Below are 24,679 nucleotides of genomic sequence, written 5' to 3' on the forward strand. Positions count from 1 at the left end.
TCCGATGGAAGAGAGAATAACCCAGGTGAGAGGGGTCTTTTATTATGCTGTCCGCTTTCCCAAGGCAGCGGGTGGCGTAGACAGAATCAATGGATGGGAGACTGGTTCGCGTGATAGACTGGGCGGGTTTCACGACTCTCTGTATAAAGTGTTCCACACTTATAACTCTGATGAGAATTTTAAACAGAAGCATTTTTAACAGTTTATGTCATCGCGTGCTACACAAAATGGAGAACAAAAAAATAGTTTTCACTCTTGGATTCTTAGAAACAATGTGCAGGTGTATGGGCAAAGGCAAGGGTATGGCACTAAGCCATGATGCTCGTTTGAAGAGCTGGTGCAGACATGATGGGCCAAATGGCATCCTTCTGCACATAATAATTTTGTGATGTATGCTGTAAAGAGTTAACCTGAAATAAGTGCTTGAGCCACAGAAAAAACTTACACTGATTCAGTGCCTTTCACAGCTTCAGGCAATCCTTAAGCACTTTGCAGCTAATTAATCACTTTTGAAGTGTAATCATTATTGTTTTGTAGGTGAGTGAGTCATCCAATTTTCACACAGCAAAGATCCAGAGAAAGCAACGAGGTAGTGATCAGTCAATCTGTTCATATCGATGTTTCATTCAGGGATGAATGTTGGTCAGGACATGTGGTATAACTTCCCTGTTCACCTTTGGATAGTGCCACTTCAACAGGCATGTAGGGGCTTTGTCTTAACGCCTCATCTGAAAATTGGCAGGCTTGAATTTAATGTGGGCTGGATTATTTGACTGGTAGCACGGGTGGGGCGGGGGGGGGGGGGGGGCAGGGGTGTCTGGGGACAGAACGCCTAGGATACAGAAGGCTCAAGGATTTCTTGTTGGACCTAGATGTTCACTCCTCCAGTGAGTCTAAGGGGAATAAACTCAATGCAAATTCGAATATGATGAAGTCGAGTGAGGATTGCCCATCCTTTAAAGTTAGTCTGACAAATATTAATATTTCCAAGGGTCAGACAGAGTGACAAATCTAGTGACTGAGAATTCTAAATTATAACCATTTAATAAACTAGAAGTTTGATCAAGGGTGGCACAGTGGTTAGCATGCTGCCTGACAGTGCCAGGGACCCGCGTTAAATTCTGGCCTTGGGTGACTGTCTGTGGAGTTTGCTCCGGGTCCTCTGATTTCTTCCCAAAGTCCAAAGACGTGCAGGTTAGGTGGATTGGCCATGCTAAATTACTGCTTAGTGTCCAAAGGATGTGCAGGGTAGGCAGGGATAGGGGGATAGGGCAGGGGAGTGGACTTAGATAGGATACTCTTTCAGAGGGTCAGTGAAGACTTAATGGGCCTTCAAGTATTCATTCAATTCCCTTTCAAAGGCTCATATTTAATCAATACCCACCACCCTACCAGGACATAGATTCCAAATTCTAATCATCCATTGTGTAAAAAGGGTTCTCCTCATTGCCCTTGGTTGTTTTGCCAAGTGCCTTAAATCTGTGTCCGCCAGTTTCTTTTTATTTATTAGTCCATAGGATATGTGCATGGCTGGCTAGCCCAGCAATTATTGCCAATCCCTAATTGCCCTTGAGAAGCTGCTGGTGAACAGCCTTCTTGAATCAGTGCTGGTGGGAAGGAAGTTCTTGGATTTTGACCCGGTGATACTGAAGGAATGGCAATATAGTTCCAAGTCAGGATGGTGAGTATTTGCAGGAGAACTTGAAGATGGTGGTATTCACATGTATCTGCTTATCTTGTCCTTCTAGGTAGTAGAGGTGGGTTTTGAAGGTTTTAAACATTTTTATTCCTTCATGGGATGTGGGAATCTCTGGCGAGGCCAGCATTTGTTGCCCATCCCTAATTGCCTTTGAACTGAGTGGCTTGCTTGGCCATTTCACAGGACAGTTAAGAGTCAATCACATTGTTGTGGATCTGAAGTCAAACGTAGACCAGACCACGTAAGGACAGTGGATTTCCTTCCCTAAAGGGGCTTTAGTGAACCAGATGGGCTTTTACAACAATTAACAATGGTTTAATGGTCACCATTAGACTATATAATTCCAGGTTTTTATTCAATTCAAATTTCCCTGCCATGGTGGGATTCGAATCAGAGTATTACCCTGGGTCTCTGGATTACCAGTCCAGTGACAATACCACTACATCACCACAGTATTTATATGGCTGGTCCAGTTCAGTTTCTGGTCAATAGTCAACCCCAGGATGTTGATAGTGGGAGATTTAGTAATGGTGATGGCATTGAATGTCAAGGGGAGATTATTAGATTTTCTTTTGCTGGAGATGGTCATTGCCTGGCATTTTTGTGGCACAAATGTTACTTTGACCTGTCAGCCATTGGAAATATCTCTTTATATAATTCATCTGAACCCATGATTTTAAATCTCCTCTGATTCAAGGAGAAGAACCCAGTTTCCCAATTCTATGCATTTTACTTCCAGTAAATTTATTATGTACCGTCTCCAAAGTATTCACATCCTTCTAAAAATCTGGTACCCAGAATTGGCTACAATACTCCAGATGACTGAGCTACTGTTCTATACAGGATTAGCATTGCTTTCTAACCTGTGTACTCCATGGCCCTATTTATAAAGCTCAGAATCCTATATACTTTAAATTAACTGCTTTGTTAACTTGCCCTACTACCTTCAAATACTTGTAATCCTCCAGTCTTTCGGCATCACACCTGTATCCATGGAAGATTGGAAGAATGTGAGTCCTATTTCTATTCTTACTTCCCTCAGTGTCCTGCAACACATCTTATCCTGACAAGAGTATCCTATCCACTGTAATACTGCCAGCTTTTCCAGTATCTCTTCTTTACCTACTTTTATTTCATCTAATACGCCAAGAACCACTTTGTTTAGAATAGTCATGGAGCTCTTTTTTGGTTGACACTGAGGAAAGTAATCATTTAGTACCACAGCATTGCCTTCTGTTTTCACCAGTAGATCTCCATTTTGGTCAATGTTCCTCTGACATTCCTTTAATTGTGATTTTCAAAAATTATTTGTTCAGGTAGATGTGGGTGTCACTGGCTGAGCCAGCATGTATTATCCATCCCTAACTGCCTTTTATCTGAGTGGCTTGCTAGGCCATTTCAGAGGTCATTTAAGAGTCAACCACATTTCAGTGGGTCTGGAGTCACATGTAGGCCAGATCATGTAAGGACAGTAGATTTCGGGCAGCACGGTGGCCTAGTGGTTAGCACAACCGCCTCACAGCGCTGAGGTCCCAGGTTCGATCCCGGCTCTGGGTCACTGTCCGTGTGGAGTTTGCACATTCTCCCCGTGTCTGCGTGGGTTTCACCCCCACAACCCAAAAATGTGCAGAGTAGGTGGATTGGCCACGCTAAATTGCCCCTTAATTGGAAAAAATAATTGGGTAATCTAAATTTAAAAAAAAAAAAAGGACAGTAGATTTCCTTTCCTAAAGGAGCATTAGTGAACCAGATGGGTTTTTACGACAATTGAAAATGGTTTCATGGTCATCATTAGACCGTTTTAAGTCCAGATGTCTATTGATTTCAAATTTCACCATCTGCCATGGTGGGATTTGAACCAGGGTCCCCAGAGCATTACCCTGGATTACTAGAGAGTAACACCACTACGCCACGTCCTCCCCTATGGAAGATATGCAAGTCAGCCCAGTTCGAGGTGGCGGGTTCCCTTCCATGAAGGATAGGGGAAGATGATAATGGTAATGTCATTGGTTGAGTATCCAGAGGCCCAGGCTAATGCTCTGGGCACATGGGTTCAAGTGCCACCAAGGGAACCAAGGGAACTGGTGGAATTTAAATTTGGTTAATAAATCGGGAATATAAAGCTAGTCTCAGCAATGGTGGCCATGAAACTACTTTTGATTGTCATAAAAACCTCTCTGGTTCACTAATGATCCTGAAGGAAATACACCTACCATCCTAACCTGATCTGGTCCACATGGGACTCACAGCAATGTGGTTTACATTTAAATATCTCTGTAATAGCCTAGCAAGCCATTCAGTTGAAGGTCAGTTAGGGTGGGCAAAAAATGCTGACCTCGCCAGGGGTGTCCATTTCCCATGAAAGAATAAGGAAAAAGAGGAAAACAATGAACCAGTTGCGTTTTTACAACAATCTAGATCTATTCCATATTTATTTTCTGGTACAAGCCTGTTAATCGACAAATTTATTTAATTGAATTTCATAACTTTTTCCTTTAACACTTGAGCTAACGATTGTTGAGCTGACAATCCAGCACTATAATTATTAGGCTACAATACCCAGAAGTTACAATGTTAAATCCATTCTAAAGTGTATTATTCTTTGTACTTGTGCATCAACTTACTGCGGATTTCAGCTGTGGCATACTTTGGGATCATGGATTCTGTGGTCAATTCTGGATGTAGGATGCAGCCATGAGTGTAGGCATCCATGGGAAGTGAGTCCAACAAGTCTTTAAAATGCTGCATTCTGGAATAAGTAAGGCTCTCTGCTTCTGGAATTAATCTTGGGAAGTTTTCTGGTGATGAAATAATAATTTGTCAGAGATTGCCAAAGAAGATCCGGGTTCTTCAATTCATCCAAGATTATATAATTATTAAACAATGAAATTTTATAATTACAACATGAGTATTTCAATGAATAAAAACGTCTTTCATGTAAAGCAATTTAATAGCCGCTTGACAATGCACCCACACAGAACAACAATCTTCTGACTGCAGTCAGCCTAGGCTAAGAAAATTAATCCCCGTGAATTACAGCGATAAAAATTTCATCTAATAAACACCTACTCAGAAAAGTGATAAAAGTTAATGCCTCACATTTCCAAATTGAATCATAACTAATTGGAAGAAAGCCAATTTCAATGGGGGTAAGAATAGATCTGGCCCAGATAAATTGGAATCAATGATTAACAGGAGAAACTGTAACTAAACAATGGGCTGCCTGTAAAGAAGAGAGAGTTTGAGGATAGTCCAGGTATATTCCCACCAAGGGGAAAGGTGGGACAAATAAATCCAGAGATCCCTGGATGACAAAAGAGATCAAGATTAAAATGAAGCGGAAAAGTGGTGTTTATGACAGAATTAGGCTGAATGTAAGGAGGATTAAAAAGCAAATAAGTGAAGCAAACAGAAGATATGAGACGAGACCGGCAACTAACAGAAAAGGAACCAAAAGTCTTCTGTAGGCGTACTATTAATAAGAGGGAGATAAGAGGAGGAGTGGGGTCTATCGGGGACCAAAAGCGGGATTGACACATGGAGACAGGGAGCATTTGGATTTGTTTATTGTCACATGTACCGAGATACAGTGAAAAGCATTTTTCTGCAAACAGTTCAAACAGATCATTTAGTACATTAAAAATAAAATACATAATAGGGCAAAACAAGGAACACAATGTAAATATATAGACACCGGCATCGGATGAAGCATACAGAAGTGTAGTATTAATCACGTCAGTCCATAAGAGGGTTGTTTAGGAGTCTGGAAACAGCGGAAGAAGCTGTTTTTGAATCTGTTTTTGCGTTTTGTATCTCCTGCCCAATGGAATAAGTTGGGAGAGTGAGTAAGCTGGGTGGGAGGTTATTATGCTGTCCACTTTCCCCAGGCAAAGGGAGGTGTAGATAGAGTCACTTTATGGGAGGCAAGTTCGTATGATGGACTGGGCTGTGTTCACAACTCTCTGAAGTTTCTCGCGGTCTTGGGCCGAGCAGTTGCCATACCAGGCTGTGATATAGCCAGATAGGATGCTTTCTATGGTGCATCTGTAAAAGTTGGTCAGAGTCAGTGTGGACATGCTGAATTTCCTTAGTCTCCTGAGGAAGTACAAGCAATGTTGTGCTTTCTTGGTAGTAGCGTCAACGTGGGTGGACCAGGACAGATTTTTGGTGATATGCACCCCTAGGAATTTAACATAGAACATAGAACAGTACAGCACAGAACAGGCCCTTCGGCCCTCAATGTTGTGCCGAGCCATGATCACCCTACTCAAACCCACATATCCACCCTATACCCCTAACCCAACAACCCCCCCCTTAACCTTACATTTATTAGGACACTACGGGCAATTTAGCATGGCCAATCCACCTAACCCGCACATCTTTGGACTGTGGGAGGAAACCGGAGCACCCGGAGGAAACCCACGCACACAGGGGGAGGACGTGCAGACTCCACACAGACATTTGAAGCTGTTAACCATCTCCACCTCGGCCCCATTGATGCAGACAGGGGTTTGTACAGTACTTTGTGTCAGCATGGCTGAGATATTAAATTAATTATTTGCATCTGCCTTTAGCAAGGGAGAAGATGCTTTCCAGGTCATGGTAAAAGAGGAGGTAACTCAGGCACTTGATCAGTACTTAAAGGTGAATAGGCTGGTTTATATTTAAAGGTGAAAAGGCACCAGGGCCACATGAAAAGCATTCAATGATAATGAGGGAAGTGAGAGTGGAAATTAAGTAGGAACTGGCCATAATTTTCCAGTCTTCCTTAGACTCAGGGGTGGTGCCAGAGAACTGGAGAATTGCAAATGTTACACCCCTGTTGAAAAAAAGGTTATGAAGGAAAGCTCAGTAATTGCAGGTCAGTCTACCCTTGGTGGTGGTGAAACTTCTGGAATTGATAATTTGGGGCAAAATTTAGTCACTTCAGCAAATGCAGGTTAATTAGGAAAATCAGCATAGATTTGTTAAGGGAAAATTGTGTTTAACTGACTAGCTTCAGCTTTTGATGAGGTAACAGAGCGGGTAAGACTAATGTTGCTGTGGTGTACATGGGTTTCCAAAAGTATTTGATAAAGTCCTGCATAAGAGACTTTCGAGCAAAGTTAGAGCCCATGGAATAAAAGGGACAGTAGCAACAGGGATAAGAAATTGGCTGAGTGACAGACAACAAGATAATGGTTTATCAATATTTTTCAGACTGCAGGACTGTTTATTACGGAGTTCTCCAGAGGATGGTGTTCGGACCCCTGCTCTAACTGATATAATGGGGAGATGCCGGCGTTGGACTGGGGTGAGCACAGTAAGAAGTCTTACAACACCAGGTTAAAGTCCAACATGTTTGTTTCAAACATTAGCTTTTGGAGTACTACTCCTTCCTCAGGTGAATGAAGAGGTATGTTCCAGAAACATATATATAGACAAATTCAAAGATGCCAGACAATGCTTAGAATGCGAGCATTAACAGGTAATTAAGTCTTTAAATATCCAGAGATAGGGGTAACCCCAGGTTAAAGAGGTGTGAATTGTCTCAAGGCAGGACAGTTGGTAGGATTTCAGAAGCCCAGGCCAGATGGTGGGGGATGAATGTAATGCGACATGAATCCCAGGTCCCAGTTGGGGCCGCAATCATGTGTGCGGAACTTGGCTACAAGTTTCTGCTCGGCGATTCTGCCTTGGCTGAGTCAGACGTGCCAGATCATCGACATGGATACCACCATTACACGAGATACACCCACCAGGTATGCGGTACATACTCGTGCAACTCGGCCAACGTTGTCTACCTCATACGCTGCAGGAAAGGATATCCCGAAGTGTGGTGCATTGGTGAGACCATGCAGATGCTGCGACAACGAATGAACGGACATCGCGCAACAATCACCAGGCAGGAATGTTCCCTTCCAGTCAGGGAACACTTCAGCAGTCAAGGGCATTCAGCCTCTGATCTCTGGGTAAGCATTCTCCAAGGCAGCCTTTAGGACGTGCGACAACGCAGAATCACCGAGCAGAGCCAAGTTCCGCACACATGAGTGCGGCCTCAACCGGGACCTGGGATTCATGTTGCATTACATTCATCCCCCACCATCTGGCCTGGGCTTGCAAAATCCTACCAATTGTCCTAGCTTGAGACAATTCACACCTCTTTAACCTGGGGTTACCCCATCTCTGGATCTGTAAAGACTTAATTATCTGCTAATGCTCGCATTCTAAGCATTGTCTGGCATCTTTGAATTTGTCTATATATATGTTTCTGTAACATACCTCTTCATTCACCTGAGGAAGGAGTAGTACTCCGAAAGCTAGTGTTTGAAACAAACATGTTGGACTTTAACCTTCTTGTAAGACTTCTTACTAATTGATATACTATACATATTATATACATCACCTAGACCTTGATGTACAGGATACATGATTTGAAAATGTGTAGATGATACAAAACTTAAAGAATTGTGAACCACGGGGGGGGGGGGGGGGGGGAGATAGTGTAGAGCCTCTAAAGAACATGGGTTGTTGGTATGGGCGGGCAAGTGACACATTAAACATAATGCAGAAAAGTGTGAAGAATTCTTGGTAGGAAGAATCTGAAGACAATGTAAATAAAGGGTACAATTCTAAAGGTGATGCCTGAGGTGAGGGATGTATATGTGCATAAATGATTGATGATGGTGGGTCAGGTTGAGAGAGCAATGAATAAAGAAAATGACATCCTGGGCTTTATCAATATGGCCATAGAGTACAAAGGCAAGTACGTTATGTTAAACCTGTATAAAACATTAATTTTCCCTCAACTGGAGTATGATTTTCAGTTCCGGGCACTACACGTAATGGAGGATGTGAAGGCACTTTATGGAGAATGAGAGTGCAGAAAAGATTCACGAGATTCCATGGATGAGAAGCTTTAGTTAGGTAGAAAGATTGCAGAAGTTGGGACTGTTTTTCTTGGAGAAGACACAGCTGAGAGGAGTTTTGATAGAGGTATTCACAATTATGACGTGTCAGGACAGAGTAGATAGAGAGAAACTGTCCCCTTTGATGGGAGGATCAAGGACCATAGGCACAGATTTAAGGTAATTGGCAAAAGAAGCAATGGCAACAAGAGAAACATCGTTTTCATGCAGTGAGTGGTTGGGATTTGAAATGCATTGCTTGAGGGTGAGGTGGAGGTCGGGACAACTGAGGCTTTCAAAAGGATCATTATCTGAAAAGGAAAAGGGATTGCAGGGCTACAGGGAAAAGGCAGGAGAGTGGCACTATGTGAATTGCTTCTTTAGAGGGACAACGCAGAAACAACAGGCCTTCTGGGCTGTAACCATTCTATGATTCCATGATTCTATATATTGTCCTTTTTGTTAATTGGGTGACTTTTTTAAACTATGTTTACCTATATCTAAATAAAACTTTTTACTACCCTAGAACTGCATTGATCAATCAAAATACAATTGATCCATATTATTATATATGTAATTAACTATTAGATTTAAGAATAGGGAGAGAGTAAAAAGCAAAGTAGTGCAGATACAGTAAATCTGAAATAAAAATAAGAAACATTGGAAATACTCAGTAGAACTGGCAGCATCTGTGGAAAAAGTAAACATTAGAGTTATCGTTTCAGGACTATAATCTTTCATCAGAATTGGTAAAGTTAGAGATTTGATACGTTTAAGCAAGCTAAGGGTGAATAATGGAAGAATTAATACAATTAAATATCTCCAATTGGGTGGAAGCCCAGAAGATTAAATGACAAAAAATGACAATAGGATGATGGTGCAAGGTTCATAGAATTTACAGAGCAGAAGAAGACCATTCGGCCCATCAAGTCTGCACCAGCCCTCAGAAAGAGCACCCTACTTAAGCCCACACCTCCACCCTATCCCTGGAACCCAGTAACCCCACCTCACCTTTTGTTCACTAAGGGGAAATTCAGCATGGCCAATTCACCTAACCTGCACATCTTTGGACTGTGGGAGGAAACCGGAGCACCTGGTGGAAACCCACGCAGACACGGAGAGAAAGTGCAAACTCCACATGGACAGTTACCCATTGTGCCAGAGAGTGGTAATGGGATAAGTAATGGGGTGGCACGGTGGCACAATGGTTAGAACTGCAGCCTCACAGTGCCAGGGACCTGGGTTCAATTCTGGCCTTGGGTCACTGTCTTGTGTGGAGTTTGCACTTTCTCCCTGTGGCTGCGTGGGTTTCCTCCAGGTGCTCTGGTTACCTTCCACAATCCAAAGTTGTGCAGGTTAGGTGGATTGGCCGTGCTAAATTGCCCCTTATTGTCCAAAGATGTACACGTTAGGTGGGTTTATGGGGACAGGGCAGGGCAGTGGGCCAATGTAGGCTGTTCCCTCTGAGGGTCAGTGCAGATTCGATGGCCCAGGGCCGGGCCGGAAAATCCCCGCGAGAGGTACGAATCAAGCAAAGCCGCCCTGACTGGATTCTCTGCAATGCGGCGAATCGGCGCCATTTGCGACAGCGTGGTCGGCGTGGTGCCAGTCAGGGACCATTCATCGCGGCCCCCCCCCCCCCCCCCCCGGCAATTCTCGGCCCGGGTTGGGCCATGCGACCGTAGCAAAAAACCCAAGTCCCGCCGGCGGCATTCTAATCTGCTCTCAGCCGACGGGACCTTGGCGTGGATGGGTCCGGGGGAGGGGGGGCGGGGGGATCGACCCCGGGGGGGCCTCCATTGTGGCCTAGCTTGCGATCGGGGCCCACTGATCGGTGGGCCGGCCTTTCTGGCTGGGGGCTTCCTTTCTTCCATGCTGGCCCCTTTATCCCTATGCCATGTTGCGTTGGGGCCAGCAAGGAGAAGGGAGCCACTGTGTATGTGCGCTTTGGCGCCGGAGCCACTGCGCATGCACGGACGCCATGGTGCCCAGTTGACACCGGGATCAGCAGCTGAAGCGTGCCGTGCTGGCCCCCTGTAGGGGCTAGAATTGCTAATCCTGAGGCCGTGTTGACGCCGTTGAGAAATGCAATGGCGTTTCCGACGGCGTCAACACATAGCCTTAGGATCAGAGAATCCTGCCAGTTTTTCTGTTACAAAGGGGGATTACCACAGGGAAATCCTACACTACCTGCCTTCCTCTAATCAGCCTGGTGGTCACCCATGGCATTTCTGCCTGTTTAATCCTCACCTGCGGTGCGACTACCTCACTGGACATGCTATCTACGACCTGCTCAGCATTGTGGATGCTCCACAGTGAATTTGTCTTTAGTTCCAGCTCTGAAATATAGAACATAGAACATAGAACATAGAACAGTACAGCACAGAACAGGCCCTTCAGCCCTCGATGTTGTGCCGAACAATGATCACCCTACTTTAAACCCACGTAACCCGTATACCCGTAACCCAACAATCCCCCCATTAACCTTACACTACGGGCAATTTAGCATGGCCAATCCACCTAACCCGCACATCTTTGGACTGTGGGAGGAAACCGGAGCACCCGGAGGAAACCCACGCACACACAGGGAGGACGTGCAGACTCCACACAGACAGTGACCCTGCCGGGAATCGAACCTGGGACCCTGGAGCTGTGAAGCATTGATGCTAACCACCATGCTGCAGGTGGACACCAGAGACAACTGAAGCTTTCATGATTTGCCACATAGCACAGGAGGAGCATATCATGGGTGCGAGCTATCTTGCCGTGACTACACTTAAGCCCCTTATTTACTTCCCTTTTTAACAAAACATTATATTTGTACAAGGATACTATTAACTTACCTCCCTTACACTAACTTTACTTCCTTACCCTACTTTGCTTACTTATATTATTTTATTATAATTACCCTGACTTTCACTTATTTGTGTTGTTTCTCGGTTAATTCCTTCTTTTAAAAAAAAACACTTTCAGACAAACTTGACCACTTCACTGCAATGCTGACTACGAGGACACGGTTCCCAGACCTCTTCACTGTGACGCTGACTGCAAGGACACTGTTCACAGACTATTTTGCTGTGACACTGACTGTAAGGATGCTGTTCACAGACCGCATCACTGCAACGCTGACTGCAAGGACACTGTTCACAGACCGCTTCACTGCAACGCTGACTGCAAGGACACTGTTCACAGACCGCTTCACTGCAACACTGACTGCAAGGACACTGTTCACAGACCGCTTCACTGCAACGCTGACTGCAAGGACACTGTTCATAGACCACTTCACTGTGACACTGACTACGAGGACATTGTTCCCAGATCTCTTCACTGTGATGCTGACTGCAAGGATACTGTTCACAGACCTCTTCACTGTGACACTGACTGCAAGGACTCTGTTCACAGAGCGCTTCACTGCACCACTGACTCCAAGAACACAATTCCCAGAAGGGGAATGTTTTATTTTCTATTCTTTTTAAAAAATTAGTGGACATAGTGTCGGTGTCACTCGGCATGCCTTCTGTCCAGCCTGCCTCCACATCCTGCAACCTACTCATTTCTTTGGGATCGCGTGGTCGAACTTCTAATTGAGCCCACCGACACAAACCAAAAATCCAACTTCAGGCAGCCATGTTTAAAGGTCAGATTCACAGAGCCAGGAATCCTCCCATCTCTCAGCCACGACCCAGTTGGGAAGATCTGAGCTTTGGTTCCAGCCTTCACACAGAAAACACAAAAAACATACCAGAAATAAGGTGAGCCAAGAGACTGAGAGTGCAGAATTGGAAGTAATTAATTTTGAGAAAAAGGAATACTGAAGAAATTGATGGGACTAAAAGACAACAAATCCCCTGGCCTTGATGACTTCCATCTTCGGGTTCTAAAAGAGATGGCTTCAGTAATAGTGAATGCACTTGTTGCAATCTTCCAAAATTTCCTCGATTTTGGAATAGTCCCAGTGGAGGGAAAGGTAGAAAATGTGAGATCACTATTCAGAAAGGTCAGGACACAGAGAGAGCAGGATAGTTTGCCTGCTATCACTTGTTGGAAACATGTTGAAAACCGTAACTGGTAATTCTAATATGATTAAGCAGAGTCAACATGAATTTATGAAAGGGAAACATATCAGCCATGGCTCAGTTGATAGCACACTGAGTCACAACATTCTGGGTTCAAATCCCACCCAAGAGCTAAAGTACAAAACTCAAAGCGGACACACAAAGCAGTCCTGAGGGAACATTTACTGCTGGTGGTGTCATCCTTTGGTTGAGATTTTAAACTGTGGTCTCATCTTCCTGATTGGGCGAATGTAAAAGCTTCCACGTTATAGTTTTGAAGAAGAGCAGGGGTGTTATTGCCAACGTCCTGGCCAATATTTATACCTCAATCAACAAAGCCAAAAACAGATTATCTCATAGTTATCACAGTGATGTTTGTGAGTTTCCTTTTTGCAAATTGACTGCTCCATTTCCTACATTACAACAGAACTACACTTGAGAGCTACTTCAGTATGACCAATGATTTTGAACAGCGTTATATAAATGCAAGTCTTTCTTACTTCCCCTCTCTCTTTTTGACAAATCTGCTAAGAGTTCTTAAGTATGTAACTATCCAGATAGCTAAAGGAGAACCAGCGGATGTCACAGAACCATAGAATCCCTGCAGTACAGAAAGAGGCCATTCAGCCAATTGAGTCTGCACCAACCCTTTGAAAGATCACCCTATCTGGGCCGTCTCCCCCACCCTGTAACCCTCACCCTAAGGGGCAATTTTGTATGGCCAATCCACTTAACCTGCACATCTTTGCACTGTGGGAGGAAACCACAGCACCCGGAGGAAACCCACGGAGACAGGGGGAGAAAGTGCAAACTCCACACAGTCACCCAAGGCCGGAATTGAACTCTCGTCCCTGGCGCTGTGAGGCAGCAGTGCCAGCCAGTGTGCCGCCCAAATAATGTAATATATTTTAATTTTCAAAAAACATTTGATAAGGTGCATCATTAAAGATTGTTACACAAGATAATGGTCCATCGGATTTGGGCAATATAGGTGAGGATTTGTTGGAGGGCAGGAAACAGAACAGGAATAAATGGGCCACTTGCAGGTTGGTAGACTGTTGTTGTAGTCATCCACAAGGATAAAGGGTGGAGTTACAGCTATTTGCAATTTATTTAGATGATTTAGATGAAATGACCAAGTGCAATATATTCAGATTTGCTTGGTGGAAAAATATGTTCGGAGGACTCAAAGCCTGTAAAGAGATATGAATCGGTTAAGTGAGTGAGCAAAAAGGTGGCAAATGGAATATAACGAGGGAAATGTGGGGCTGGATTCTCTGATCCTTGACGCCGAAATCGCGTTCGGCGATGGGGCGGAATATCCCCAATGATGACAGAAGCGAGGGCAGAGCTGCTTTCGCGATGCTCCGCCCCTGAAAAGCGATGTATTCTAGGAGGACGCCGCGCACTGTATCCATTGCCTGAGGCCCGCCTCGCAATGCTCTGCCCCCGACCGGCCAAGTTCCTGACGGCGTGGGACATGTGTGGTCTCATCCGTCGGGAACCCTGCATGGCGGCTGAGGACTCCGTCCAGCGCCGCCACAGTCGGGGGAGGGCCGATCGCGGGCAGGGGTGCATTATTTGGGGCTGGGGGCACTGTGGGTGGGGCAGTCCAGGGCACGTGAACCAGCCGAAGGGGGAACTATTTTTGCGGTCCGGGTCCGTGGGTTGCATCCGCTATGAAGCAAGGCCCGGTGGCTGTAGGCAGAGTAGTTTCTGAGAGCCTGTTTCTTCTTGCTAGAGAATCAAGAAATAGAGGGGCTAAACAGGATGGGTTGGCCATTTAGGTTTGGGATAAGGAGAAATGTCTTCGTTCAGATGGCTTTGAATCTTTGAAATTCTCTCTCCCAGAGGGCTCAGTTGACATTGGCTGACATTGACAGATTTTTGCACTTTATGTGAATCAAATGATATGGGGATCTGGCAGAAAATTGGAGTTGACACTGAAGATCAATCATGCTCTTCTTGAACATAACAGCAGGCTCAAACCACCATAAGCCTGAATATTGCTCCTATTTGCTATGTTCTAAACAATTACATTGTCATAGTGTCTTTCTTGCTTTCATGTGGAAGTGTGCCTTCCTTTTCATGTGATTATGTTGCAGTAATGTATATTTAGTCACAACATGAATTGAACCTGCATTTAACATTGACCAACAAGCTGTAAAATTCAAGTACAAGCTGATGTTGCATATCCACAAAAAAAAGACCATAACTGTAGCAGAGTTACTTTTTGGAGGTCTAATGAGTATAAACTACTTGAATCTTTCTCGTAGCACTTATGGTATTATCACACCTCATACCCCACCCACTGTTCTCTGTGATATTCATAAAATAATACATTGGATATCTTCTAAATGTGACTATTGTACAAACCATAATATTGAGAGAAGCCCAATTAGGTTTTTCTTATTCCCATTGAGGGGGTATTTAAGAGTCAACCACATTGTTGTGGATCTGGTGTACCAGACCACGCAAGGACAGCAGATTTCCTTCCTTCATGAAACATAGTGGCTGGGATTCTCTGAAAATGCAGCCAAGTGTTGACGCCGGCGTAAACGCTGGAGTATTTCATGTCGGCGTCAACGGGCTTCTTGGTCCAGCGATTCTGTTGCCCAGAGGGGGCCAACATGCTCTGGAGTGCTCCACGCTGCTCCAGCTACCGTACGCGGCCCTGCACTGCTCGCCGCATGTCCGCGCATGCACGTGGCGGCCGCTTGCGTGCCAGCGCTGCGCAACATGGCAGAGCCACACAGGGGGCCAGCGCGGAAGAAGGTAGCCCCCCCTGGATCGGATCAGTGACCCCTGAGCACGGGCCTGGCCGTCGTGCAGGCCCCCCCCCAGAAACTGATCCCCCTGTTCCCCCACCAGGATGGCCACCGCAGCCACGACGGAACCATATGTGAACCCACGCCGGTGGGAACTTGGCCGGTTATCGCATATGATAAGGCCCCTGTACTACAGGTAGGGGGGTAGCTCCCTGCCTGCTGGCTCCGCCCAGTAAGCGGAGTATAAATGTGTGGGCTCTCCGAGCTGCAGCCATTTCAGCAGCAGCTGCAGGAGGGTACACATCTCTGCATAAAAAAGCCTCAATTACACTCTACTCCTCATCTCATCGTAATTGATAGTGCATCAATTTATTAGAACATAGAACAGTACAGCACAGAACAGGCCCTTCGGCCCTCAATGTTGTGCCAAGCCATGATCACCCTACTCAAACCCACATATCCACCCTATACCCGTAACCCAACAACCCCCCCTTAACCTTACTTTTATTAGGACACTACGGGCAATTTATCATGGCCAATCCACCTAACCCGCACATCTTTGGACTGTGGGAGGAAACCGGAGCACCCGGAGGAAACCCACGCACACAGGGGGAGGACGTGCAGACTCCACACAGACAGTGACCCAGCCGGGAATCGAACCTGGGACCCTGGAGCTGTGAAGCATTTATGCTAACCACCATGCTACCCTGCTGCAGGGCTTTAGCAGAGATTTTACAACTAAGGATCTCAGCATCAAGCCTGATCGCCTGCAGCTGCGCCTTCAAGCAGACAACGCCAAGTCAGCCTTCGCACATTGGCTAGCTTGCTTTGAAGCATACATCGTATCTGCGACAGAACCACACTCAGTGGCATAGAAGCTCCAGATCCTGTATACGCGGCAGAGTTCAGACATCTTTCCCCTCATCCGTGACGCGTCTACCTACACTGAGGCCATGGCACTACTGAAGGAGAACTATACTCAGCAGACCTCCTGTCCACGCGGCATCAACTCCCCGGTGACTCTGTGGAAGGTTTCTGGTGTGCCCTGCACGCCCTGGCGAGGGACTGAGATTGCCAGGCCTTTTCGGCTGTTGAACATTCTGAACTCCTAATTAGGAACGCTTTCATTACGGGCAATACGTACATCCGCCAGCGCCTCTTAGAAGGGGCTAACCTCGACCTCACGGCGACCAAGAAACTCGCAATCTCACTCACAGTCCCCTCCTGCAATGTACAGGCGTATGTCCCCGGCCGCACGGCGCCCTCATCCTGGACATCATGGACTTCGCCAGCGAACACCCCATCGTGGACCCACCAGCGACTGCCTCCAGCCAACCCCAAGCCTGCGCTGCGCGGCAGCAACCAACCCCCTGAGACCCAAGTGCTACTTATGCGGACAAACAAAGCACCCCCCGGCAGCGCTACCCGGCGCGGAGCGCGCTCTGCAAGGTCTGCGGGAAGAAAGGACACTTTGCTGCTGTGTGCCAGGCCCGCTTGATCGGCGCTGCAACCAGACCCATTATCCCTGCACCCCCACATGCATCCCATGGGCGCCACCATCTTGCTCGCCTCAGACACGTGCGGCCCGTCGGCACCGCCATCTTTAACACCGCCCGCCACTTGCGCCCAATGGGCGCCGCCATCTTCCCCGCCTCAGGACCCCTGCTCGTCGGGCACCTCATTGGGCCCTTCATCGCCTGCAACCGCCGCCGACCAGCCAGGGGCCTTCCAACACCAGCCGCGTCTCACGCCCATCATGATCGACCAGTCCTGACTGCACAACCTCACGACTGCGTCGACGACAGTGAAGGTCGATGGGCACGAGACATCATGCCTTCGGGACTCCGGGAGCACTGAGAGCTTTGTCCACCCCGATACAGTAAGGCACTGCTCCCTCACGGTACACCCCATTAACCAGAAAATCTCCCTGGCCTCTGGATCCCACTCCATGGTGATCTGGGGGTACTGCACTGCCACCCTCACCATCCAGGGCGAAGAGTTCAGCGGCTTCTGGCTCTACGTCCTCATCAACCTCTGCGCTGCCTTGCTACTCGGCCTGGACTTCCAGTGCAACCTCGAAAGTCTAACTCTGAAATTTGGCGGACCCCTACCACCCCTTACTCTCTGCTGCCTCAAGACCCTTAAGGTCGACCCGCCTTTTCTGTTTGCAAACCTCACCCGTCGCCACCAGAAGCAGACGGTACAGCGTCCAGGACAGGACCTTCATCAGGTCTGAGGTCCAGCGGCTGCTGCGGGAAGGCATTATCGAGGCCAGCAACAGCCCCTGGAGAGCCCAAATGGTAGTTGTGAAAACTGGGGAGAAAAACAGCATGGTCGTTGACTACAGTCAGACCATCAATCGGTACACGCAACTCGACGCGCACCCCCTCCCACGCATATCTGATATGGTCAATCAGATTGCACAGTACCGGGTCTTTCCGACAGTGGACCTGAAATCTGCCTACACCAGCTCCCCATTCGCAAGGTGGACCGCCCGTACACTGCATTTGAAGCGGACGGCCACCTTTACCACTTCCTTAGGGTTCCATTCGGCGTCACTAACGGGATCTCGGTCTTCCAATGGGAGATGGACCAAATGGTTGACTGGCACGGACTGTGGGCCACCTTCCCGTACCTGGATAACGTCACCATCTGAGGCCACGACCAGCAGGACCACGACGCTAACCTTTCCAAATTCCTCCACACCGCCAAACTTCTCAATCCAATGTACAACAAGGAGAAGTGCGCGTTCAGCACTAACCGATTAACCATCCTCGGCTATGTGGTGCAAAATGGAGTTCTAGGGCCCTACCCCGACCGCATGCGCCCCCTCATGGAGCCCCCACTGCCCCAAGGCCGTCAAACGATGCCTGAGGTTCTTCTCGTACTACACCCAGTGGTTCCCAAACTATGCGGACATGGCCCGCCCACTCATTCATTCCATCGTTTTCCCACTGACGGCCGAGGCTCACCAGGCCTTCAACCGTATGAAGGCTGACATTGCCAAGGCCATGATGCACGTGGTCGACGAGACGCTCTCCTTCCAAGTCGAGAGCGATGCATCAGACGTCGCTCTGGCTGCCACCCTCAACCAGGCAGGCAGGCCCGTGGCATTCTTTTCACGCACCCTCCATGCCTCCGAAATTCGGCACTCTTCTGTCGAGAAGGAGGCCCAGGCCATCGTAGAAGCTGTGCGACATTGGAGGCATTACTTGGCCGGAAGGAGATGCACTGTCCTCACTGACCAACAAGGTTGCCTTCATGTTCAACAACACACAGCGGGGCAAGATCAAAAATGATAAAATCTTGAGGTGGAGGATTGAGCTCTCCACCTACGAGATTTTTTATCGCCCCGGTAAGCTCAAAGAGCTCCCTGATGCCGTATCCCGAGGTACATGTGCCAGTGCGCAAGTGGACCGACTCCGGACCGTACAATCTCTGTCACCCGATTTGTCTTCTAATTATCTTTTCTCCCGTGTGTGTGTGTGTGTGTGGGGGGGGGGGGGGGTGCTTGAGTGTCTAATGGTCCCTGTAGTCTAGGTAAAACCATGAAATTATATTTGAGGGGATTATGGGCATGGAAAAAATTAATTGCACCACTTCCAGTTCAGTTGAAGCACAATTCAGATTCAGCTTCAATGCATGTTTTAATTTTAAATTCAGCTCCACTGTATCTGTGTGGAAGTTTCCGTTTTTGAGACTAGTCAACCAAGGTAGCCTTACTGAGTAAGACTGTGGTTTTAGTAGTCTTTTGAGCTAAATTGGACTGTTTTGTACTGTGAAACGATGTCCTTTTATTGAAACCACCTACGGGGTTTCACAAGAATTGTACATAGCAGATGTTCAACCCAACCCTTTAAATTGAAATCAATCACAGATACCAACGGTGAAAGGTAATTAATCTAGTCTATTGCAAAATCTACTATTTTAAACAGGAAATTAGTATGAGTAGTGTACCAACCAGTTACTCTGAATGCTTTGGAAATTAAAAATGAACAACATTTTTTTTTCCTTGACAAATTAACAGTAGGAAGCAGGTGATGAAAGGAAAAAAATCCTGGAAAGTATTATTTGCTCAAAAGTACTGTCCCATTTTACAGAGGAAATAGACTCAAAAAACGTTGTCAGACGTATTCATAAATACATCAATTTTCTTGACAGCATGAAAATCTTCAACAAAGGTCTCCTGTTCTCTTCTGATGATTCCTTCATGTACCTCGGAGCGATTACATCCAAAAATGCAAGGGCTGCATTTTCAAACTGAAGTGGGAGTCACTCTAGGACAACGGGTTGTCATTGCGCCAGAGTGGTGCTCATTTCAGCTGCCTGGAAAATCTACAACCTGAGCCTGTAAGAACATTAACGCTGTCACAAAACATGAAATAAAAACTGCCACTGGACTTTTCTGAATTGTTTCAATGAAAATTTCTAATTTTCCTAATATACTAAATCCGCCTCTTTGCAATGAAGTAGCTACTATGAACAGACATTAAAAAGTGAATATTATTCATGAACGAGGGACATGGTGGTAAAATATCCCTTCATTTTAGAGCCACTGATAACTCATATTAATATTGCAACTCAATATGTGAAGACAAGAAGCCAGATTTCTGTTGTTATCGAACAGTTCATTTATCACTAAACTTGATTCTTATTTTCTACGCATAATAAATGCTTTATTGATATATTTTGTGGTCATGTGACCTGATATAACCTCTATTGAGTGGCTGATATGCAGTCCTCCCGGATATGCAGTCATTCTGTTCTAGAAATAAGACCTCTCCCTGCCAGTTATTTTCCAATCAAACTGAAAAAAAAAATTTTTTTATGATCATTCAGTCTAATTATATAATCAAACCTTCCTCATATTATAATGTAGTGGGACTCAAAGTAAATTTGGTCCAAAAATTATTTGACACTGAAGGATAGATGTTAAAGCCAATCTTATACTGGTTATGCTTTTTTTCAGTTCTCATCTATGCACTAACTCTCGTTCCCTTATCCCAGTGGTAGACTTGCTGTTCAGGTTTATTCAGAGCCTGGCATTGAGATGGGAGCCGGATTTAGTTGTATCAATTCACAGAGGCTGCTGGCAGATATTTGTCCCCAAATGAAAACAATTTCAGCTATCGGGTTGCACTTTGATGATGTGCAGTTTCATACTTTTCAAATACTCACTAATATTGGGACCGAGGCATGGATTTAATCAGAGTACATACTGTTATAGTATAATGCATGGTTGGGAGGGTTCTACATCAAATGTTTTACCCAGACTTGTCATATTACCCAGTGGGCACATGCCCATAGCTCTCATTTGCCTACAGCACACACTGCATTTAATTAGCAAAAGACGATTTTACATTTCCAAATTGCGGCGGTTGGCAGATCCGCGATTCAGGTATGGTCAGCTACATTTGGTTACATAATATTGATGACTTACCCTCTTATAAAAGCAAATTACTGCGGATGCTGGAATCTGAAACAAAGGACAAAATGCTGGAAAATCTCAGCAGGTCTGGCAGCATCTGTAGGGAGAGAAAAGAGCTAACGTTTCGAGTCCAGATGACCCTTTGTCAAAGTATGAAACTGCACATCATCAAAGTGCTCCTGACTTAACCTCTTGTAACCACAGTGCAGTGAAGACCTTCTTCTAAGTGGGTGTAAGCTGCTGCTGACTTCCCCAGACCGAGATCTCTGCTTTTTCCCACACCTGGGGCTGGATTCTCCGCAGAATCCAATTTCACGTCGAAATCAGGCCCGATGCTTGTACGGCGATTCTCCGGGACCCGGGAATCGGCGTGTTCGCGGAGTACTCCACGCGGCTGGGGGGCCATTGCCAGAGGCAAGCCCAGCGATCCTCCACTCCCGACCGGCCGAGTTCCCGACTGTCTGGTTCTAACCACCTGTCGCCTATCGGGAAGCTCGCGTGGCAGCTACAGACTCAGTCCGCAGCCGCCCTTGTGGGGTGTGGAGGGATTGGACACCGGGGGGTGGGGGGGGACACTTTATAGGTGGCCGGGCGATTGGGGCGGTCGGATCTTCAGGCGTGTGGCTGTTTGGTGGGGCATACATTTTTCATCTGACTCTGTGGTTCGAGTCCACCATGCCGCTTGGAGCGGCCGCTGGAGGCCTCCACCGTATGCATGCGCGGAATCAAAGCCGGAAGTGCGGCGACCCGTATCCGCAGATAAAGCTGCATGAATCACTCTGAGTCCCTGCTAGCCCCCTGCAGGTGAGTGAATTACCGTACTTTCCGGACTATAAGCCGCGACTTATTTCACACGTTTCGAACCTCGCGGCTTATACAACGACGCGGCTTATTTATGGATTTTTCCCGCTTTCTTTTCACTAAACCAATGAAATTGCGTAACGGGTCAAGGTAAAACAATGTAACTTTTTAGTTTACTGTTTAGATTAAATCGAGCGCGCTCAAACATCCCATCATTCTGATTACGGTAGTCATTTTGTCACCCTCATCATGGCAAAGACACGGAGAAATGCATATGATGCAGCTTTCAAGTTGAGGGCGATCGATCTGGCTGTTGGGAAAGGAAATAGAGCTGCTGCACTAGAGCTTGGTCTTAATGAGTCGATGATAAGACGTTGGAAACAGCAGCGTGAGAAATTGACTCAGTGCAAAAAGACAACTAAAGCTTTCAGAGGGAAGAAAAGCAGATGGCCCGAACTAGAAAATGAGCTCGAAGACTGGGTCAACATGCAGAGAGCAGACGGCCGAGGTGTTTCAACTGTACAGATCCGACTGAAAGCCAAAACAATCGCCACCGCAATGAAGTTTGAGAATTTTAGAGGTGGACCATCGTGGTGTCTCAGATTTATGAGACGTAAAGGCCTGTCCATCAGGGTACGGACGAGTTTGTGTCAGCAGCTCCCTCCCGACTACGAGGAAAAAATTTCAAACTTCCGCAAATTCACTGATGCAATGATAGCAGAGCATTCCATTGGCCCACACAATATCATAAATATGGATGAGGTTCCTCTGACATTTGACCTACCTCTCACTCGGACTGTCAACAGGAAAGGTGAATCATCCGTCATGCTGAAAACAACTGGGCATGAAAAAACGCACTTCACCTGTGTTCTGAGTTGCACGGCATCGGGAGAAAAGCTTCCACCGATGGTGATTTTTAAACGCACGACGATACCAAAAGAAAAATTCCCTACAGGAATTGTTGTGAAAGTCAACAAGAAAGGATGGATGACGGAAAGCCTAATGCATGAATGGCATACGGAGTGCTACGGCAAGCGACCGGGAGGATTCTTTCACAGGAACAAGGCATTGCTCGTTTTGGACAGCATGAGGGCCCACATAACAGATTCTGTGAAAGAAGCCATCAAGAGGACAAACTCAATTCCAGCTGTGATTCCTGGGGGCACAACAAAGTATTTACAGCCACTCGACATCAGTTTAAATCGTGCATTTAAGGTGGCGCTTCGTGTTCAGTGGGAGGCTTGGATGACAAGTGGGGAGAAATCCTTCACTAAAACGGGCCGCATGCGAAGAGCAACTTGTGGTCAAGTCTGCCAGTGGGTCCTGACAGCGTGGAGCATTGTTAAAAAATCCACTATCATCAACGGGTTTCGAAAAGCTGGATTGCTGCGTGTTGAAGAGGGCAGCATGAGCTCAGCGGGAAATTTGCCTCCGGATGAAAGTGATGAGAGCGACAATGAAAACAATCCAACATCGGATGAAGCAATTCTGAGGCTATTCAACTCTGACACTGAAGGAGATGACTTCAGTGGTTTCAGTGCACAAGAGGAGGATAGTGACTCTGATCACCTGGGTTGGTGATATCTTGATTACGATCAGTAATAAAATACTTCTTTTTACACATGATTTATTTATTTTTAATGTTTCAAACTGATGATTCTATGTTAATCTTAAGAGCTTAATCGGATTGATTTCGCTCCACAGTGACCAATGACTTTCTTGGTAGGCTATTCTTTACCGCTAATTTTTTATTTTTGTTACAAGCCGTATTTCGTTAAAGCCTGTGTAAAGCTCATTTGTTTCAATGTACCGGTAAGCACCTGCGGCTTATATACGTGTGCGGCTTATTTATGTTCAAAATAAAAAAAAATTTCAAAATCAGTGGGTGCGGCTTATAGTCAGGTGCGCTTTATAGTCCGGAAAGTACGGTAGCATATCTTTTTTGTCGGAAACTCCGGATGAAACACCAGCATTTTAATGCCGGCGTGGGGACATATTCCCATTTTGGGAGAATCCAGCCCCTGATGTAAAATGGCATCACTGGAAGTGTGAAATGGGGACAGCAGTGAGAATGTTGGTTATCCTATCGCTCTCCTAAAGTCAGCACAGAAATATGAGTGTACATGGAAAGGACATGAGGACAGCCGATGCCGGAAGTGGAAAAATGCACATTGCTCAGAACAATCTTCTGAGTTTATTACTTAATGTTATTGGGCAGAAAAAAGAGACCCTCTAGCCATATTATAATAAGTGCTTGGTACTGATATTACTCACCTTCATGTGCACTCTATTTTAAAAACAGCTTTTTCATTATATGCTATTGGAAATTGAAATGTTGCACCAAGTTAAGTAACAGACAACATATTTAACTATAAGAAATGCAACAAAGGTTGACATTCCCATGCATCTCTGCTCTTGTCCTTCAAAATGGTAGTGATCGTGGGTTTGAAAGGTATGTATTTAGCATATATTCCATTTGATGTATATTTAGCATGTTTATACAAAGGGTATTTCTTTTTTTTTATTGATTTAGCTGCCTTTGTTTGCAATTCAGCTTTTAATTTCCATTAATGGAATCAATGGCTACTTCAAATCTAAAATGAAGGCTATAGGGCAGGGGTGGGCAAACTTTTCCGTGCAAGGGCCACATTCAGAAATTCACAATTCACAAAGGGCCGCATAGTATATTAAGTAAAATAATTACTTCACCCGGTTATGGTTCTGGGCGCCTCATATAGAACATAGAACAGTACAGCACAGAACAGGCCCTTCGGCCCTCGACGTTGTGCCGAGCAATGATCACCCTACTCAAGTCAACGTATCCACCCTATACCAGTAAGTAACCCAACAGCCCCCCCCCCCTATTAACCTTAAAAAAAAATTAAAAAAAAAAAAAAATCAAAAAATTTTTTTTTTTTTTTTTTAATGACTTGGTGGGCCGCAAAAATACCTTTGGCGGGCCGCATGCGGCCCGCGGGCCGTAGTTTGCCCACCCCTGCTATAGGGCATTTGTTGATGTGCCAGGGAATCTGACTGACTGG

General features: G+C 45.9%; 1 protein-coding gene and 1 long non-coding RNA gene across 3 annotated transcripts in view; one reads left to right on the forward strand and one right to left on the reverse strand.

Moving 5' to 3' along the window:
* gdap1l1 (ganglioside induced differentiation associated protein 1-like 1) overlaps positions 1 to 24,679 on the reverse strand; it is a 98,766-nt gene that overhangs the window by 34,447 nt on the left and 39,640 nt on the right. For both annotated transcript variants that reach the window (XM_038803226.1, XM_038803225.1), the window contains exon 4: positions 4,324 to 4,497. In XM_038803226.1, the coding sequence (XP_038659154.1) occupies positions 4,324 to 4,497 (174 nt within the window). The remainder of the gene's footprint in view (positions 1 to 4,323; positions 4,498 to 24,679) is intronic.
* The window catches only part of LOC119969521, a 43,883-nt gene that overhangs the window by 12,058 nt on the left and 7,146 nt on the right, over positions 1 to 24,679 (forward strand). The gene's annotated exons all lie outside the window — the stretch shown is intronic.

Source organism: Scyliorhinus canicula, chromosome 7, assembly GCF_902713615.1.
Source record: "Scyliorhinus canicula chromosome 7, sScyCan1.1, whole genome shotgun sequence".
NCBI lineage: Eukaryota > Metazoa > Chordata > Chondrichthyes > Carcharhiniformes > Scyliorhinidae > Scyliorhinus > Scyliorhinus canicula.